Genomic DNA, 15,742 nt, shown 5'->3' on the forward strand with positions numbered 1-15,742 from the left:
CGGTTCGAGCAAAGCTGCCAATTACCGGTCTTTTGCTTTTCGATTAATAACACAAAGTGGCAACGCCGCGCGTCTATCTCCGTTCTAAGCTGACAAAAATAGTTTATTTGTGGTAAACAAACCGAGTGCACTCATTTAGCCAGGGCAATTTGCACTCGAAAGCAATCTCCACGTCGGCCCGTGATTAATGCAGCATCCGAGGAGGCATGACAAATCCGCACTTTAAACCGACAACTCCGCGGACAGCGTGGCATTGAATTACACGGGCTCCCTGCAAAATAATCTTGAAATAGCCACTATATAGTGTGTATGTGTATATAGACACATCCGCGAGCAGCAGAATGGCAGATAATAAGGGGAGCGTTATCACCATTAATGGCGGCGAATCGGCGAGAAGCTCGCCGCCCTTGCAGCGGAAGTCCTCGACGTCGGAATCTCCGCCGGAACTCCGAATCCTTTGCTTTGACCTCACCTACTACAATCGCACAACTCAGTTCCTGCTCAGCTGCGCCGGCGTCTTCTTCCTGTACATCCTGTACGGCTATCTGCAGGAGCTGATCTTCACCGTCGAAGGATTCAAACCCTACGGATGGTTCCTCACGCTCGTCCAGTTTGGCTACTACATCGGCTTCGGTTTGGTGGAGCGGCGGCTGGAGGGCTATCGGATAAGCGGCGGTTCCTTTTGGAACATTGAGCCGGAGCCCCGTTGCATTCCCATGAGAACATACCTAATTCTGGCTGCTCTTACGCTGGGTACCATGGGTCTGTCCAACTCAAGTCTCGGCTACCTGAACTATCCCACCCAGGTGATTTTCAAGTGCTGCAAGCTCATTCCCGTGCTGGTGGGCAGCATTCTCATACAGGGCAAACGCTACGGACTGCTGGACTTTGCGGCAGCCACCTGCATGTGCATCGGATTGGCCTGGTTCACGCTGGCCGACTCCCAGATGACGCCCAATTTCAATCTGCTTGGCGTGGCCATGATTTCAGGAGCGCTGCTCTGCGATGCCGCCATTGGAAATGTCCAGGAGAAGGCGATGCGGGAATTCAAGGCGCCCAGCAGCGAGGTGGTGTTCTACTCATACGGCTTGGGTTTTGTGTACCTATTTGTGATTATGCTGGTTACCGGCAACTTCTTCAGCGGCTTTGCCTTCTGCTTGGAGGTGGGTAATATTTGAGATTTATGATGTAAGCGATCTAATTTGTATCCTTTTAGCACCCCGTTGAGACCTTCGGCTATGGGTTCCTGTTTAGTCTGTCCGGCTATCTGGGCATTCAGTTTGTGCTGGCTCTGGTGAGGAGTAGTGGTGCCCCCATAGCTGCCACAGTGACCACCGCCCGCAAGGCTGTGACCATAGCCTTTTCCTTTGTGCTTTTCAGCAAGCCCTTCACCTTACAGTAAGTGTTCTGAGAATTCCTAAAGACAAAGCTATACTATACCTATCTAAAACTTTCAGATATTTGTGGTCTGGCCTCATCGTTGTCCTGGGCATATATCTCAATGTCTACAGCAAGAGGAACAAGCTGACGTTGGCCGACGTCCGACAGAGACTAAAACAATTTGGAGCCAAGGTTGCCCGCTCACCGAGTCGCAAATTCCTCATCGAAGTTTAGAACGATACCAAAAACACCTACATGTTAGTTGAATTGGAAGCATGGTTTTTTCAAGAAAACCATATAATATAATTACTTAATTACATTCTAAACAAACTATGTGTTATCTGTCCATGTCGAACTCCATTACGCGCTTGAAGAGATCCTGGCGCTCCTTGGCGGAGGTTATCTGGCCCATGGTGCGGTCCAGGAACTGTTTTTGGTGCTTGACTATGAACTTGTTGCATTGGATGATGGTGGCACCGATGTAGAGCGTCCTAAACTTGGCCCGTACATCTCCGATCTGAAAGAAAGGTGGTTTTATTGCTGGTTTAAGGACATGACAATGGGACCAACCAAAGTAATCAATGGCAATACGCTGGACACAAAGTGTTGGCCTCGATGGAGACAGCGTATGATTGCCATTTTCGTCCGATCGTTGATGTATTTCACTCGAAATCCCTGCTCGATCACGCCGAGGCCGTAGACTCCGTGATACTTCTCCACATTCTGGAGCAGGATCTTGGTCAGGCTGTGGTCGTTGAGTCGCAGAGATTGTGTTGGCTTGTAGGGCACAATCTGCACCGCTATATACCTGTTTGTGGATGGTTTAATTAATGAACGTTAAAGAAAACGCGGTCAATATTTACCTATTCTTTATGCGAACCATCACGGTGTAATCAATATGGCAACGCTGCAAATGGTTGCCAGACCGAATTCGCTTCAACTACCGATAACATATCGGTTTTTAAAAATCCGGAAATGGCTGTTTTATTTTTTGTGTGTCTTAAAAATGTTCAAATCCTTCAAATAATGAAGGATTCAGCTGTATTTAAATATAAGTTAGATAGGAAAGTATGTTTTTATATCCTTATCCTTATATGAAATCTGGGATATTCTTTATAAAAAATTAAAATTTATTATCCAAATCTAAATGTCCTGTAATTAATTTGGAACGCTTCAATAGAAAATGACCTTGTATGTTCAATATGTTGGTGTATTTTTTCATTCGATTCTAAAAACAGATGCGATCCCTTTTTACTTTTGAGAAAGTCTTTTGTTCAAGTTGGATATATGGAAAGTAAATGCATGGACATACATTGTTTTCAACCCATTTACTTGTATTTTGACAGCGAAACAATGGATTCGGGGAATCGCACGTTTAAACTGGCAACTTGTCGACCAATTCATGAATGTGGGCAGAACATTCCTCACTGTCGCTGCCCACGTTCCGCCCTCCAGCGACAAACGGAATGGGGGGCATTGCTCCAGAGCCAGTGGGGATTTCTCCATCTGTTCGGTGAATCTAAACATATATCTATATAATATATATATATATCAGCGATTGTGTTTTCGCAGACTTGGGGACGCGGGGATCTCAGCGCAACGCATCGCATTATAGCTGGCTGGCGCACATATGCAGATATCATGGCTGCCCCCGCCCACGGCTCCCCATGCCGCTCCACTGGATGGGATGTGCTCCATCCAACGAGCGATCGGTGGCCGTGGAAAACCACTATATGGCTCGTGTTCAGTCTCCGGGGCAGCGAATGCGGCGGGATACGCTCCGATCGCGTTTTATTTTCGCTTTTTCCCATCGCACTTTACAGTCATTTCTAAAAAACAATAAAATTCGGGCAGCGGCGTGGAAAAACGCTACATATACTCCAACGATCCGAACATCCACCGATCGATCGGGCGCCGCATTCGTGTTTTTCCGCTTTTCCGTGGCAAGTTCACCGATTGTGGTCTATATTTTGGAAAACGCATCCGCGCAGCCTCGCAGTTGGGACGAATACTCCGTGACGATCGCTTCGCAAGATTAGGCTGATCAGACAGATCCCATTGGCAAAAATAAACGCAAAAGCAGCAGCAACATGAGCAGCGTCGTAAGCATCTCAGATCTTTTCAGCTTCACAGGACTGTCGATGATTAATACCTACATATTTGTCCCATTCCAGGATGAAGATCTTACCCCCGAGCAGATCGCCGTGCTCCAGAAGGCGTTCAACAGCTTCGATCACCAGAAGACTGGCTCCATCCCCACCGAGATGGTCGCCGACATCCTGCGCCTGATGGGTGAGTTCTGGGGTTGAGGATGTCCAGTTGGATGATGGAGTACTTATTGTTTTTGGCAACTGCAGGTCAGCCCTTCGACAAGAAGATCCTGGAGGAACTGATCGAGGAAGTCGATGAGGACAGTAAGTAAACGCTATTTTTACAACATATGATAGATATAGTCGAAAGTTTTTGAGTACTTCGAAGATATTTTACAATTTACAATTTTATATGAAATCAATTCAAAATAGAAAACATTTTTCATATGTCATGAAACGGCCAATTAAAATAATTGTGTGGCATATATTTTATTAAATTTATTTCAGTCCCAAGTAGAACGGGCTGAAAATTCTACAAAATATATGTGCATATAGTTATTATAAAACGAAACAAAATAAAAATGAAATAAGCATCAATAATATATTTACACTTGTGCCGATTTCGTGGATGTTTTTGTATTCGTTTAATCGATTTGTGTAGTTATATATACACATTTTCCTTCAATTTAAATTGAACATAAAAAACAAAAAAATATAAAGTTACAAGTAGAAAAAACAAATAAATAATAAGGTACTAAATATGCAAATATGATTATGTGTAGACTCTATGCAAAAGTGACTTTAATGATTCAATGACAAAAGTGAAAAAAATTTTAAAAAAAATCGACTGACAGCTGCAAGTAATAAATTTATATATTTATTGAATAAGATTGGCTATTACAGCAAATCGCAGATGATTCACCATCGAGCGATGATTACATTTTAGTTACTCGCTGTCATTGATTTATGATCATAGTCGTGTTTTGGGAGCCCCATCATTAGCCGCTGGCTTTCCAGTCGTTTTTCAGTTAATTATACACAGTTGGAATATTTGGCACATTTCAGAGTCCGGTCGCCTGGAATTCGGCGAGTTCGTGCAGCTGGCTGCCAAGTTCATCGTGGAGGAGGATGCGGAGGCCATGCAGAAGGAGCTGCGCGAGGCGTTCCGCTTGTACGACAAGCAGGGCAATGGCTTCATTCCCACCACCTGCCTGAAGGAGATCCTCAAGGAGCTGGACGACCAGCTGACCGAGCAGGAGCTGGACATCATGATCGAGGAGATCGATTCCGATGGCTCCGGTACAGTGGATTTCGATGGTGAGTGCCCATTCCGATTGATATTAATACATTCTAGTGGCTTTCCATTCACATCCATATCCATATCCACCCACATTCAAACATATATAATATATATAGTGATCATAAATTTCGATGATCTTGAGATCGCTCGATTATGACAGCTTGATCTGATCAGCGCTCCCATGGAGGAGCATATCGTTGGCTATTTTTGGGCGCGACACACAAATTCGATTCCACCACACGCATTTTTCATTCTCTGAATAACGTACATATTTACATTTTGTTTTCGTGTTTATGGAATATTTATTTATAAATGCATATAGCGGTTGCTCTGGCGCGATGGCATCGGTTTAATGTCTGTCATTTTGTTTAATTTACAGAATTCATGGAGATGATGACTGGCGAGTAAATAAACGCACTGCGTCTGCCACCCACTCCAACCACCACCCCCTGGAAAACACCACCCACTTTCCTAAACCACCCAGAAAAAAACACACACATGCACACTCTACACACACACACAGACGCACACGCACACCTGTTGGACACACGTTTGTTTGCTCCTGTTTGCACACTTGTTTCGCTTTTTATTTGCATTTTGCTCCACCTTTTTTTGTTTTTATTTCGCGGAGCAAACAAATCCACGTACTTCAGTTTGACAATGCCAAACACGAGTAGAAATAGAACTTTTGTACTACTTTTTTATACTAAAAGAAGCAACGGAATACTGTGTATGCGAAAAATAAATGTTATGCCATGGCAAAAAAATAAAAAAAAAAAACCAAAAAAACAATCCACTCTTGGTTTCATTTGTTTATGGATTACTTTTTGCCGCCAAGCAAACACGTCCATATATATTTCGCTTTGATAATGCGAACAAACAGATTGTTGCCATAAATCTTAATCAGTTCTGAAATATATACAGGATTTCCCAGCACTTCTGCGTTTATTTTCCTTATATGAGTGTTATTTATACTTTCACTTATTTATACTATTTGGATGGCAGCAAAACTTAAAATTAATGGCCAGCCAATTAGTCACTAGCTTTCTTGCAGCGACAAATTATTGTTTATATTATTTTGTTGTCGGATTAGGATTTCATTCTTTTCAAGGAAAAACAAAACCGCCTCGATTATTTATATATTGTGCATACCTTTTGACCAAAACAAAAACGTATCTTCAGTGAGCTATAAAATCTATACAAACAGTTTGCTTGTTTTTAGACCAAATTTGTATTGTCTTCTAATGCAAAGGAATTCTATAAATGGTACTTGAATTTCAAGTTAAAATAATGCAACTATTTATAAACTTTAAGCGCACAAGGAACGCCCAGTGAAATAGTTTTTATTATTATTTTTCAAATCTAAAAAAAATTTGTTAATTAAGAAAATGTAGTTTATGGCCATAGGTATGTTCGTTAAGTTAGTGTTATTAGTTATTAGCACAGACAGCTTAAAAAAACTACTTAACAATAGAGAAGTCGAACTTACAAAAAAGTAAGTTTTCTCAGTATGAGTTTTATGAATAAGTTCATTTGATTTTATATAAATACTATTAAAAATATATTTATTTCTTATTTTTTTATTTTCTTTAATTTAGCTTAATTTGAAATCGAATCTAATGTTCAAATCGAGCACCCAAATTTTTAATCAATTTTTTTGCCACTTTGTGTTGCCCTACATTTCTATGCCCCATTTTTATTAACAAGTAAATATTATGCTCTTACCAACAGCTGAGCAGCGAGTTGGCCTCTTGTAGCTTCGATCCGGCCAAAGAAAGCTGCCTGGCCGAAAGCTCTAAGCTCCGTCTTAACCACGTTAACGAGCATTGGCCTCGTCATTTGGATGGTATGCTATACCGCTGAGTTGAGCGCTGGGCGTCGATCGTCGAACGTCGTACCGCTGCTACGAACCGCTACCAACGTTGTTTTTTTTTGGGGGGTGCTCTTCCTTTCGAAGCCCCAACTTAACTGAACTGAACTATCCGCCCTGCGACACTGAGTCTCGTGATACGCGCGGTTCGCGATTGATAAAGAAATATATATATATATATATTTATCCAGAATGCCGCAGAGGTAAAGAAACCGTTATTTATATAATAGCATTAACAAAATGTTGTTTGTTTTGGCTTATATTTGCCTACTCTCGTCGTGCGTATGTGTGTGTTTGTGGCCAAGAATCGAGAATCCGAAATGTGAACGTGTTAAAAGCGGCAAAGCCGCAGCCAATGGCCATGCCAATAAAAATTTATGATGGCATAAAGTTTTTTAGGAGCCACTGCCTTTCCATCGACACCATGCCATTCCCTTGGCCATTTCATTTCACTTGACATTGGCTTATCAAATAAATTATAAAACAAAATTGGACCCTGATAGATAAAGCCATTTGTAAATTGGTGCGTGTATGTGTGTGAGAATAGTGCTGCTTCGAGTATCTTGAGTTCGCTTGATAAGCGCTTTTTTTCGTGGCCATTACAAAAGGCCATGATTGAAAACAAAAGCCAACGCCACCCGTTCGCCGGCGACACGCGCTGCAGTTTTGAAGGGGGAAAGGCTTTTGGGGGTTTTTTATTTTATTTAGCTGGCTATACGGGAAAATTCTGCAGCCCAGCGGCAGAAACCAGACGCCGACGTCAGCTGGCTGTGACGTGAGTCACAACAATGGGCCACCAATTAGCACTTGACTTTGAATCAAATCAAGCCGAAATCGGTCGCAAACATGATAACGAAAAGCACAATTGGCCGACCGAAAGGGCAAACAAATCGCGTGTAATTCGCGACTAACTAACTCGAATGTTTATCTGTTTTTTCTATTCGCCTCTAAGTACCACGAACAACAACTGGTCGTTCCAGCCACTCCATCGCCAGCGGAGCACCAGCGGATATCCTCAGCATGTCCTCAACACGGTGCCGGAAACTGCCGTGCTCACCACGCCCCCGCCCACGAGAAAACGTAAATTACACTTATTGCATTGCCATTTGAATTTGGCGCCCAGGCAAGCAGTGCTCTTCGAAGTTAGCAGAGATTAGTGAGCGGAGGCAGTATTATAGGGTATATTGTGGTTTAGCTGGATTACAGTTATGTTAGGACTTTAAATGCTGGAATTCGCTTTGTTACTACTCCACTTTCAGTCATCATCGTTTAATTTTTGCGAATTTACGCTCCTTTTCAACGTTTATTTGATTTAACAGCGTTAAGATAACAGCGTACTGTTACGCCAAGCAGTACTTCAAGCAGTGCGGCCAGGGCTGTAGAATGTATGCTTTTGTTTTTATAAAAATATTATCTTAGCAATTTTATATTAGACTTAAACTTCTTTTAGAAACAACGCTGTTGTTTTTAAGACTCTTATTTCACAAAATATTGTTTTCGCACTTTGTGATTAATTGGCTCACTTAGAGTAGCATGCATTAACCCAAATATTTGAGCTTGATAACAATATCCGCTTAGACAAATTCTTCTCAACAGACGACCAATAAATTTTGAATAGCGCGCCCATGGCGACCCGTTTAGTATGAAAGCGGTATTTTTGTAGGATTTTGCGCTGCTTGCGCGCCTGCTGCGCACCTGGCAACCCTGCGTGCAATTAAACAACAACAACTGAAATAAAAACAAATTTACAGCGCTCACAATACAAATTGCTGGCGTTGCTGCAGCGGAAAGCGGACACAAGCGCAGATTCTTAGCAGCGCGGAAAAAGCCGAAAAGCGCGATGAAAATGCTCGCGGACACGGAGCGTGAGGAAGCCCTCAACCTGGTGAGTTTTCCGATCGTTGAAAATGCGCTGCTAGTTGCGAGTCCATGACAACGGCATCGCAGCAGCAGCAACAAAAACAATAACAAGCGTTGCCAAAAAAAGAGCAGCATAGAAAACGATTAATTGGACCCCTTTATGTTGACTAATTGATTATCGATTGCCGCCGCTGCCCCGTTCTTCCTGCTTTTCCGGCCGACTTTCCACTGCCCCCGCACATCGCCTTTATTGATTTGTACACGGAACGTGCTTTGTTTGATGGCGCTATCGCGAAAAATACAAACCCACCAACCGACTGACATACCTACATAATCTCCGGCTGGCGGGACCACGAAACACAAAATACGAAATGCGGAACACAAAATATGCAAACCCAACCCACTATACAATCCACTTCACCGCCCGTAGCAAATTGAGTTCGAGTGGGTGCTGCGCCAAGAAGTACACGCGATACTGAAGCAACTGAGGAGCATTCTGGTGGTGAGTAGCCGATCGGATTAGTTGTCCTGAGTTGTTCCCATTAACCAAACCGCACATTGTGTTCGCAGGAGTGCGCCCATCGGTTTCCGGTGCCCCTGTACGAGAACGAGGGAAAGAAGACTGAGAAGTTCATACTCACCGTGTCGCCCGATCAGCTGAAGGCCGTGCTGACCCTAACGGGCGATGCCATCACCCAGGCTGTAAGTTCCAGTTGCTGACCTCAAAACGTAGTGGAAAGGTAGCGCCACTATATGCCCCAGCAGGAACCTCCAACTCCATGAAATACCAAAGATTGTAGACGCCCCAAAGAAGTGTGGTGGGGAAATCCCTCAAGCAGTTATCTAGTTCCCACTCTTAAAGATTCAGATGATTCAGTCTTAGAATATATTAGCATATGTGTGAAAAGCCCCCAGAATTTGATGCAAACTTCCGTTTGCTATTCTCAAACTACAACTTATCTGAAAAGTTATAAATTTTACATTGTAATTTCCTTATCAAATCCTTTGCAACCGCTTTACTATAGAATTTTTAAAGCAAACAAAGTTTTCAAGAGTCTTTCTCAATCATACTCTTCTGATTTATAATGCATCGTACTACTACGCCCAGTAAAATCACGTTAATCATTTAAGAATACATTTATTTTCCTTATCTGTTGCTGAAACGACATGTGTAACTTTCCACTATAAATATGCGTATTTGTTCAATTAATCTGATGACTTAACTACACAAGTGAAAACTTTCCGATCAATTTTCGACGACCGAAGTATGCTAATACCGAATTTCCTTTCGCAGGACATTAGCTTTAAGCTGTGCAAGGCGCCGAGCCAAACGCAACGTACCTCCATCACACATGACTCGCCCTGGAAGTTGCAGCAGGTCCAGGATGCGGCCAATCATCTGCAGACCGCCATCAACCACATAGACGATGTCGACGACTCTTATCACTTCAAGTGAGTCACGTTTTGTTTTGCATGGGATCTGCGCTCCGAGGTTATATATATACACTTACTTATAAACTCCACACAGAACCTCCGACGAAGTGCTGCATGTGATAGGCAACATTCTGGATGCCCTGCAGCGGGGCAGAAACAGTTTGCTGGTGCCCAAAAAGAAGCCCATCGATGAGCTGATCAAAGGGCGCAATATGAAGTCGCTGGTGCCCAATCTGCCCGAGGATTTGGCCGTTAGTTTCTACCTGCAGAGCCACAAGCTGATCATTGCCGTCTACCAGCTGCTGAACAACCAGGGCACCATGCGCTTCGATTCCCGCCAGGCGGAGGCCTCTGTCCAGTGGCTAAACGACGTGCTACTGCTGCTGATGAATGGCCAGAAACTGTGCCAGCAATTAAAAGACAAGGTGAGTCGCAGGTGAAGCAGCGGAAGTGAGCAAAAGAACACACACTGGCACACAGTGGTAGGGACAAAAAGAAGGTCAGGCGCGAGTTGAAGTCAAGCAAATAAGTATTTAATAGAATTAAATTAATTGTCTTAGCACGCTTTTGCAAAATATACCATAGCATATTTTAATTGTTTCATTTTGAAATAGATTTCATCATCAGCAGTATGGTATGTTTATAGTCAGTTTTTATTTAGAAATTATGGGTATTATATCATGTTCGCCCCCCGCACTCACCAAAAACAGAATACTTGTTCTCAGCGGCTTAGAAGTATACACAGAAATAGTCAATTATTTCCTAGAGAAATAACAAATGTATCTTTGTTGTCTACACTGAAAGAAAAGACGTTTTTTCAAAAAAATTCGCAGTTTTGTCAGGGCTTTCTATAGCAAGATGAGATGATCTTGTTCTGGAACTTTAATGCTGTGTGCTTAGCTATATTTATGTAGTATTAATTCAATACAATTTCATTGATCATAACTCATTTTTTCGCACGGTATAACCTAGAGAAATGTAATAAGCACGATATTTCGACTGCTGCCTCTTGAGCAGATCGAAATTGTTCTATAATTTATAGGTCAGAATAGCTGAAAAGTCTTTAGCAATTACTAGACTCCCAAACGATTATATCCACACGAAACACACCCACCCAAAAGTAAGCTATTTTCGGAACTAGCCGGCACTGATAAGGCGTCTGCTCTTGAACTGATATCACAGTGATTCCCAACGGCGGAGCACATGTGCGAAGAGCCACGGATGCTGTCCCATTTTTCCGCACCCACAAAATGCCGCCAAGTTTTGTTTGGTTGCTGGCCAAGTGCCAGGGCCACGCTGCAGTTCTTGACTGTGACGCAAGTCGGCAATTAAAGTGGCCAATATGGGGATTGGCACTAGTATGGCAAATGCGAGGGAACGGGTTCTGATGCGCTGGGTCCTCGAATGAGTTGTGGGTGTATTTTTAATTCAATATTTCTACTCTTTCGCAGATATCTGTGTTTTCGGTGTACAAAGATTTCACAGTAGGCTCGCGTTCGCCCTCGGCACTTTCCTACTGAGACGGAGAGCGCCGGGAAATGGAAGCCGGGTATGGAAACCCTTGATGGATGGCACTGGTGGATCGGCGACAGAAACAATAACAACAATAATAGCTAATAAAGAACCGTACTTGTAATAGCGAAGTAAATAATGTTAGTTGAAATGTTGCTACTGGAAACGGCACACCCATAATACCCATGCATACTATACTATATACTATACTATACAATACAATACTTTAAAACACTATACTGCTATATACAGTAGTGTATAGAGAGTTATATACATACATACAAGCATACAACTAGTTTAATGTACACAATCAACATTCATGTTAAATTACGATTACGCAGAACCTGAGTTCATCGCTTCACGTCACTCCAATTATGCATCAAAATGCATCCAAATAGCATTAGGCTGAGAATTGAGAACAGAGAACGTTTGTGAAAACCAATTGTGTTTGTATGTGTAACTAAATGAAATTGCTAGATAATTATAGTTTATTCGTACATGTAATTTAATGTAATGTAATACCATGGCCCTTATTTATGTTTGCTACGATGCAACTAAATCCACCAAGTCAGCAATCAATCGGTACTTAAAGTCGGTACTTACAACGTTTATACCCCCAACACAGCCCCCTATTTACATACATACCTAGGTACACACGGAAGGGGCATCTACATCGGCATTTACATGATATTGTTGTAATAAACCAAACCGAAATGTGAACAGAATTTTTAATTGTACTAAACTAAACACCGTTTTGTATTCGTATTCGTAATTGTATATCCGTAATTGTATTTCGCGTACTCGTTAATGGTTAATGGTTAAGAGCGCCCAATCCTAATCTAATCCAAAGTCATTTGTATCAACGGCCTTTACTTCTCGTTTACTTTATACATCTACCAGGGAGTTTATAAAGATATAGAAAGTTATTGAATGAGATGCAACGAAAACAATTACCACTGTACTTATTGAATATTGCAATTGCCTAAGCACCCCACTAAATGCATGGGAAGAGAAGACAACTATTTATGTAATCACTAAGCGTACTTACTGTCTACATTCATTTACTTGTTGTTGAATAAAAATTACCTTTTACCAAATGCCATGAACTTTGAAACTCATACTTTCGATTTCGCGCGCCAAGTGTCCGACGACTACGATCGATAACAGCGCTGGCGATGACGATAACGATAGTGATAGCCAAGTGGCTTGACAACGATCGTTTCGGTTTCGGCCACTTTTGTTTATGGCCAACAAACAGTTTCCAGTCAGCAGGCAAGCCCAAAGGTTTGCCCATAAAAAAGTGACACCTTCTCCTGGTAAGCAGCGTTCCCCTACTCATAGATACTACGACTTTCGGGCTTCTAGATGTACAGGTGCCATTCCATTGGTCGAGTGTTTACAAGTTTAAAATGGCCATAATGCGAAAAATTCGTGTGTGTTGACGTGCATGTCGAAATAGACGCGGAAACCAGTTCGCGGTAATTTTTTTGATGCTGTGTTGTAATCTGTAAGCCCGCTCAGCGAAAACATTAGCACATTGAGCCATGTTTCCCTTTGTTAAGATTGCTGCCGTATCTTGTAAGTTGCTGTTGCTTTGGCCGATGGCCATGTTGCTGCTGCAAATGTGGCTGTTGCAGATGTTGCTGCTGCTGTCACCATTAGTATCTTATTTTTTTAATGCGTCTTTTTGAGTCTGCTCAACGGCCTTAGTTGCCGGACGGGTCTAATAAAATCACTCAAGACAAAAGTTGACCGTGGCCAAGTAACACACTAAGGGGAAGTAGAAATCAAAAGCTATAGAGCGAATATAATTTACATACGCATTTTCATCATATTTCCTCTACAACCGAAACTATCTATTTCTATATTACTATATCTTCAATATATCCGTCTAACTTTAGCTTTCAAACTTTTCTTAGATTATAAATTATAAAGTTAACAGTCATTTTTGGCACTCCAAAAGTGTGAATGCCATTAGAAGGTAACCAAAAATAATTAATTAATTAGTGAGTTTATTTATTTTTGCTCAGCTCTTGGCCATTAAAAGATAATTGTTACTTAATTAGAGCCTTTGAAAGTTATATTCAGATTTTATTTTAAACTAATAAAAAGTATTTTCTGTAAGCAAAGAATATATGTATACTATAAGATACAAACTAGTAAGTTGGTTACTCATTTTTACATTTATGCAAATAGTATAACTATCCTAGTAGTTAAAACGCATTTTGATAAGGTGAAAGCTAGCTTATATTACACAGAGTATAAAAAGCAAATAATTCAAGTAATCAGGGGAATTTGGATTACACAAACTATGAATTATAAGAAAACATATAGGTAATAAAAAAGTAGCCGCCTTTATTAGCGCCACAGAGCGTCACGTAAGCCGAGCATTTGAAAACGCGCCGAGTCACTTGGAAACCTGCTCCGCTGACCCTCGAAGAAGGTCGCCGGCTGGTGATGAGCCAGTTTATGTGTGATATCCAAGTGGCGGGGCTTGTCCGAGTGGGGCCACCGACCATAAAAGCCACTCTCACGGAAACTCCACTTAACCACTTAAGCCAGCCCAGCTAACCTGCAGTCGGTCTCGTTGCAGTTAAACCAAAAACCAGTGCACTTTGACCCCGGACGCAATGGGCAACAAAAGCGGGGAAGTGCTGCTCGTAACCGGCGGCAGTGGATTTCTGGGTCAGCACCTCATCAAGCAATTGCTGGAGCGGAAGGAGGAGCTGGGCATCAAAGAGATCCGCTCACTGGATATAGTGCCCTACAAGAACAACATTGGACACGAGGAGACCTCCCTGCTGCGCAGCTATGTGGCCGATATCGGTGGCGATCTGGAGGCACTCAGTCCCATCTTCAAGGGAGTGGACGGGGTCTTCCACTGCGCCGCCTCGGTGAAAATCGAGTATCCGCCAAACTACGAGGAACTGGAGCGCGTGAATGTGAACGGTGAGTGAGCGAATAAATTAACTCATAAGATACGTAATACGCAACTGTAATAGGTTGAAATAAGCCTTGATTTGATCATAATTTCGTGCACCATTCAACCAGTTAGCTTCCGGAACCATAAGTCATCCTGATTAAGTATATTATTTCTTTTTTAGGCACCCTGGCCGTAGTTGACCTGTGCATCCAGAACAATGTAAAGCGCCTGGTGTACACAAGCTGCACATCCGTCTGTTTTGTGCCCTTCAAGGGTCGTAGTACCTTCTCGGCGGTGATTAACTCGACGGAATCCAAGACAGACACTCCCACGCTGGACAGTTCCACTTTGTGGGAGCAGGATAATCAGTTCCTGATACCCGGATACGCCTCCAGCAAGCTTAGGGCAGAGAACATAGTGCTCAACTCGAATGGAGCGCCACTGAATAACCAGGAGGGTAGGTTTGGTCGATTACTTAGCTTTGACTTGTTGTAAGACTTTTGAATATACTAACATTTGTAATCCTTTTCAGAATACCTGGCCACTAGCGCCATTCGTGCCCCTTTGACCTATGGCGAGTGTGACTCGCATTTCATTACGGAGATTTTCGACTTTCTTTCCACTAGAGGATGGGTTTTCCCAAGGATCGCGGGCGTGGGCGGAAAGCAGCAGTTGGTATACGCCGGGAATGTGGCCTGGGGTCACATCTGCGCCTATAAGGCCCTCAAGGTGTCCGATAAGGCGGTGAATGGACTGCCCGTCTTTGTCACCGATGATACGGGCATCAATGATGTCTCCCGTTTTGTCCAGAAGATGGCCGTGCTGGGTGAGCGGTTCAAGGTGAAGACCAGCTGGTGGTATGTGCCGCACTTCCTGTTCTTCTTCCTCGCCTTCCTGCTGGAGGTGGTGGTGCGGGTGGCGTATCCCTACACCAAGTACCGTCTGCGGTACTCACTGCGCGCCATCGCCTCCTACACGTCCTCAATGCTGATGTACAATCGTCTAAGGGCCTCCATCCACATGGACTACATGCCACTCTTCGATCCGGATGCGAGTGCCGAGCGGAGCGCCAAGTGGTATGCCACGTGGTGGGACAAACGGCAGCAGGCCCAGAAGCTCAAGAAGTCCAGCTGAGTGGGGCTAATCCCCTATTACGATAGCATACTCCTCGATATCCTGAGTGGATTTGTGTTTACTGCCCTCTTTGATGTCCTGTAAATACCTTGTTAAATAAAATGGTTGTTGTTTGTATTACGAAGTTGTGGTTAGTTTTGCAAAAGAAAACAAAAAAGCTGGCATCGGCAAGTTGAAGTAAATATATCCTTTTAGTACATCCTTTTTATACAGATTAGAAAAGAAATCATTGCTGATTT

General features: G+C 42.8%; 5 protein-coding genes across 5 annotated transcripts; 4 read left to right on the top strand and 1 right to left on the bottom strand.

Moving 5' to 3' along the window:
• Window positions 1-47: 47 nt before the first annotated feature.
• On the top strand, window positions 48-1,706 carry LOC6606050 (adenosine 3'-phospho 5'-phosphosulfate transporter 2). The gene is made up of 3 exons (XM_002030825.2): window positions 48-1,163; window positions 1,217-1,398; window positions 1,458-1,706. Exons 1-3 carry the CDS (start codon window positions 342-344, stop codon window positions 1,612-1,614), a joined length of 1,161 nt encoding a protein of 386 aa, XP_002030861.1. The 5' UTR covers window positions 48-341; the 3' UTR covers window positions 1,615-1,706.
• Window positions 1,639-2,332, bottom strand: LOC6606051 (ribonuclease P/MRP protein subunit POP5). The gene is made up of 3 exons (XM_002030826.2): window positions 2,244-2,332; window positions 1,951-2,188; window positions 1,639-1,897 (listed from the first exon to the last, which is right to left on the bottom strand). Exons 1-3 carry the CDS (start codon window positions 2,261-2,263, stop codon window positions 1,718-1,720), a joined length of 438 nt encoding a protein of 145 aa, XP_002030862.1. The 5' UTR covers window positions 2,264-2,332; the 3' UTR covers window positions 1,639-1,717.
• A 1,001-nt stretch (window positions 2,333-3,333) lies between these two features.
• LOC6606052 (troponin C) lies at window positions 3,334-5,562 on the top strand. The gene is made up of 5 exons (XM_002030827.2): window positions 3,334-3,482; window positions 3,555-3,672; window positions 3,738-3,794; window positions 4,536-4,787; window positions 5,150-5,562. Exons 1-5 carry the CDS (start codon window positions 3,471-3,473, stop codon window positions 5,176-5,178), a joined length of 468 nt encoding a protein of 155 aa, XP_002030863.1. The 5' UTR covers window positions 3,334-3,470; the 3' UTR covers window positions 5,179-5,562.
• A 1,079-nt stretch (window positions 5,563-6,641) lies between these two features.
• Window positions 6,642-12,193, top strand: LOC6606053 (protein rogdi). Its single transcript, XM_002030828.2, has 8 exons — window positions 6,642-6,843; window positions 7,593-7,720; window positions 8,392-8,525; window positions 8,931-9,002; window positions 9,071-9,202; window positions 9,795-9,952; window positions 10,029-10,359; window positions 11,386-12,193. Exons 1-8 carry the CDS (start codon window positions 6,833-6,835, stop codon window positions 11,452-11,454), a joined length of 1,035 nt encoding a protein of 344 aa, XP_002030864.1. The 5' UTR covers window positions 6,642-6,832; the 3' UTR covers window positions 11,455-12,193.
• Window positions 12,194-12,661: 468 nt separating this feature from the next.
• On the top strand, window positions 12,662-15,627 carry LOC6606054 (3 beta-hydroxysteroid dehydrogenase/Delta 5-->4-isomerase). The gene is made up of 4 exons (XM_002030829.2): window positions 12,662-12,762; window positions 14,040-14,395; window positions 14,551-14,826; window positions 14,902-15,627. Exons 2-4 carry the CDS (start codon window positions 14,077-14,079, stop codon window positions 15,501-15,503), a joined length of 1,197 nt encoding a protein of 398 aa, XP_002030865.1. The 5' UTR covers window positions 12,662-12,762; window positions 14,040-14,076; the 3' UTR covers window positions 15,504-15,627.
• The last annotated feature ends 115 nt before the right edge of the window (window positions 15,628-15,742 follow it).

Source organism: Drosophila sechellia, chromosome 3L (assembly GCF_004382195.2).
Source record: "Drosophila sechellia strain sech25 chromosome 3L, ASM438219v1, whole genome shotgun sequence".
In the NCBI taxonomy this organism is placed as follows: Eukaryota; Metazoa; Arthropoda; class Insecta; order Diptera; family Drosophilidae; genus Drosophila; species Drosophila sechellia.

Bases quoted from the DNA above. Each gene is read 5' to 3' on its own strand.
- LOC6606053 (XM_002030828.2), top strand. The intron at 8,526-8,930 runs GTGAGTTTTCCG...CACCGCCCGTAG, and splicing joins GTGAGGAAGCCCTCAACCTG to CAAATTGAGTTCGAGTGGGT. The intron at 9,953-10,028 runs GTGAGTCACGTT...AACTCCACACAG, and splicing joins GACGACTCTTATCACTTCAA to AACCTCCGACGAAGTGCTGC.
- LOC6606054 (XM_002030829.2), top strand. From the start codon at position 14,077: ATGGGCAACAAAAGCGGGGAAGTGCTGCTCGTAACCGGCGGCAGTGGA. The intron at 14,396-14,550 runs GTGAGTGAGCGA...TTTCTTTTTTAG, and splicing joins GGAGCGCGTGAATGTGAACG to GCACCCTGGCCGTAGTTGAC. The intron at 14,827-14,901 runs GTAGGTTTGGTC...AATCCTTTTCAG, and splicing joins GCCACTGAATAACCAGGAGG to AATACCTGGCCACTAGCGCC.
- LOC6606052 (XM_002030827.2), top strand. The intron at 3,795-4,535 runs GTAAGTAAACGC...GGCACATTTCAG, and splicing joins CGAGGAAGTCGATGAGGACA to AGTCCGGTCGCCTGGAATTC. The intron at 4,788-5,149 runs GTGAGTGCCCAT...TTTAATTTACAG, and splicing joins CGGTACAGTGGATTTCGATG to AATTCATGGAGATGATGACT.
- LOC6606050 (XM_002030825.2), top strand. From the start codon at position 342: ATGGCAGATAATAAGGGGAGCGTTATCACCATTAATGGCGGCGAATCG. The intron at 1,164-1,216 runs GTGGGTAATATT...GTATCCTTTTAG, and splicing joins GCTTTGCCTTCTGCTTGGAG to CACCCCGTTGAGACCTTCGG. The intron at 1,399-1,457 runs GTAAGTGTTCTG...TAAAACTTTCAG, and splicing joins AGCAAGCCCTTCACCTTACA to ATATTTGTGGTCTGGCCTCA.
- LOC6606051 (XM_002030826.2), bottom strand. From the start codon at position 2,263: ATGGTTCGCATAAAGAATAG. The intron at 2,189-2,243 runs GTAAATATTGAC...ATCCACAAACAG, and splicing joins ATGGTTCGCATAAAGAATAG to GTATATAGCGGTGCAGATTG. The intron at 1,898-1,950 runs GTTGGTCCCATT...CCTTTCTTTCAG, and splicing joins TATTGCCATTGATTACTTTG to ATCGGAGATGTACGGGCCAA.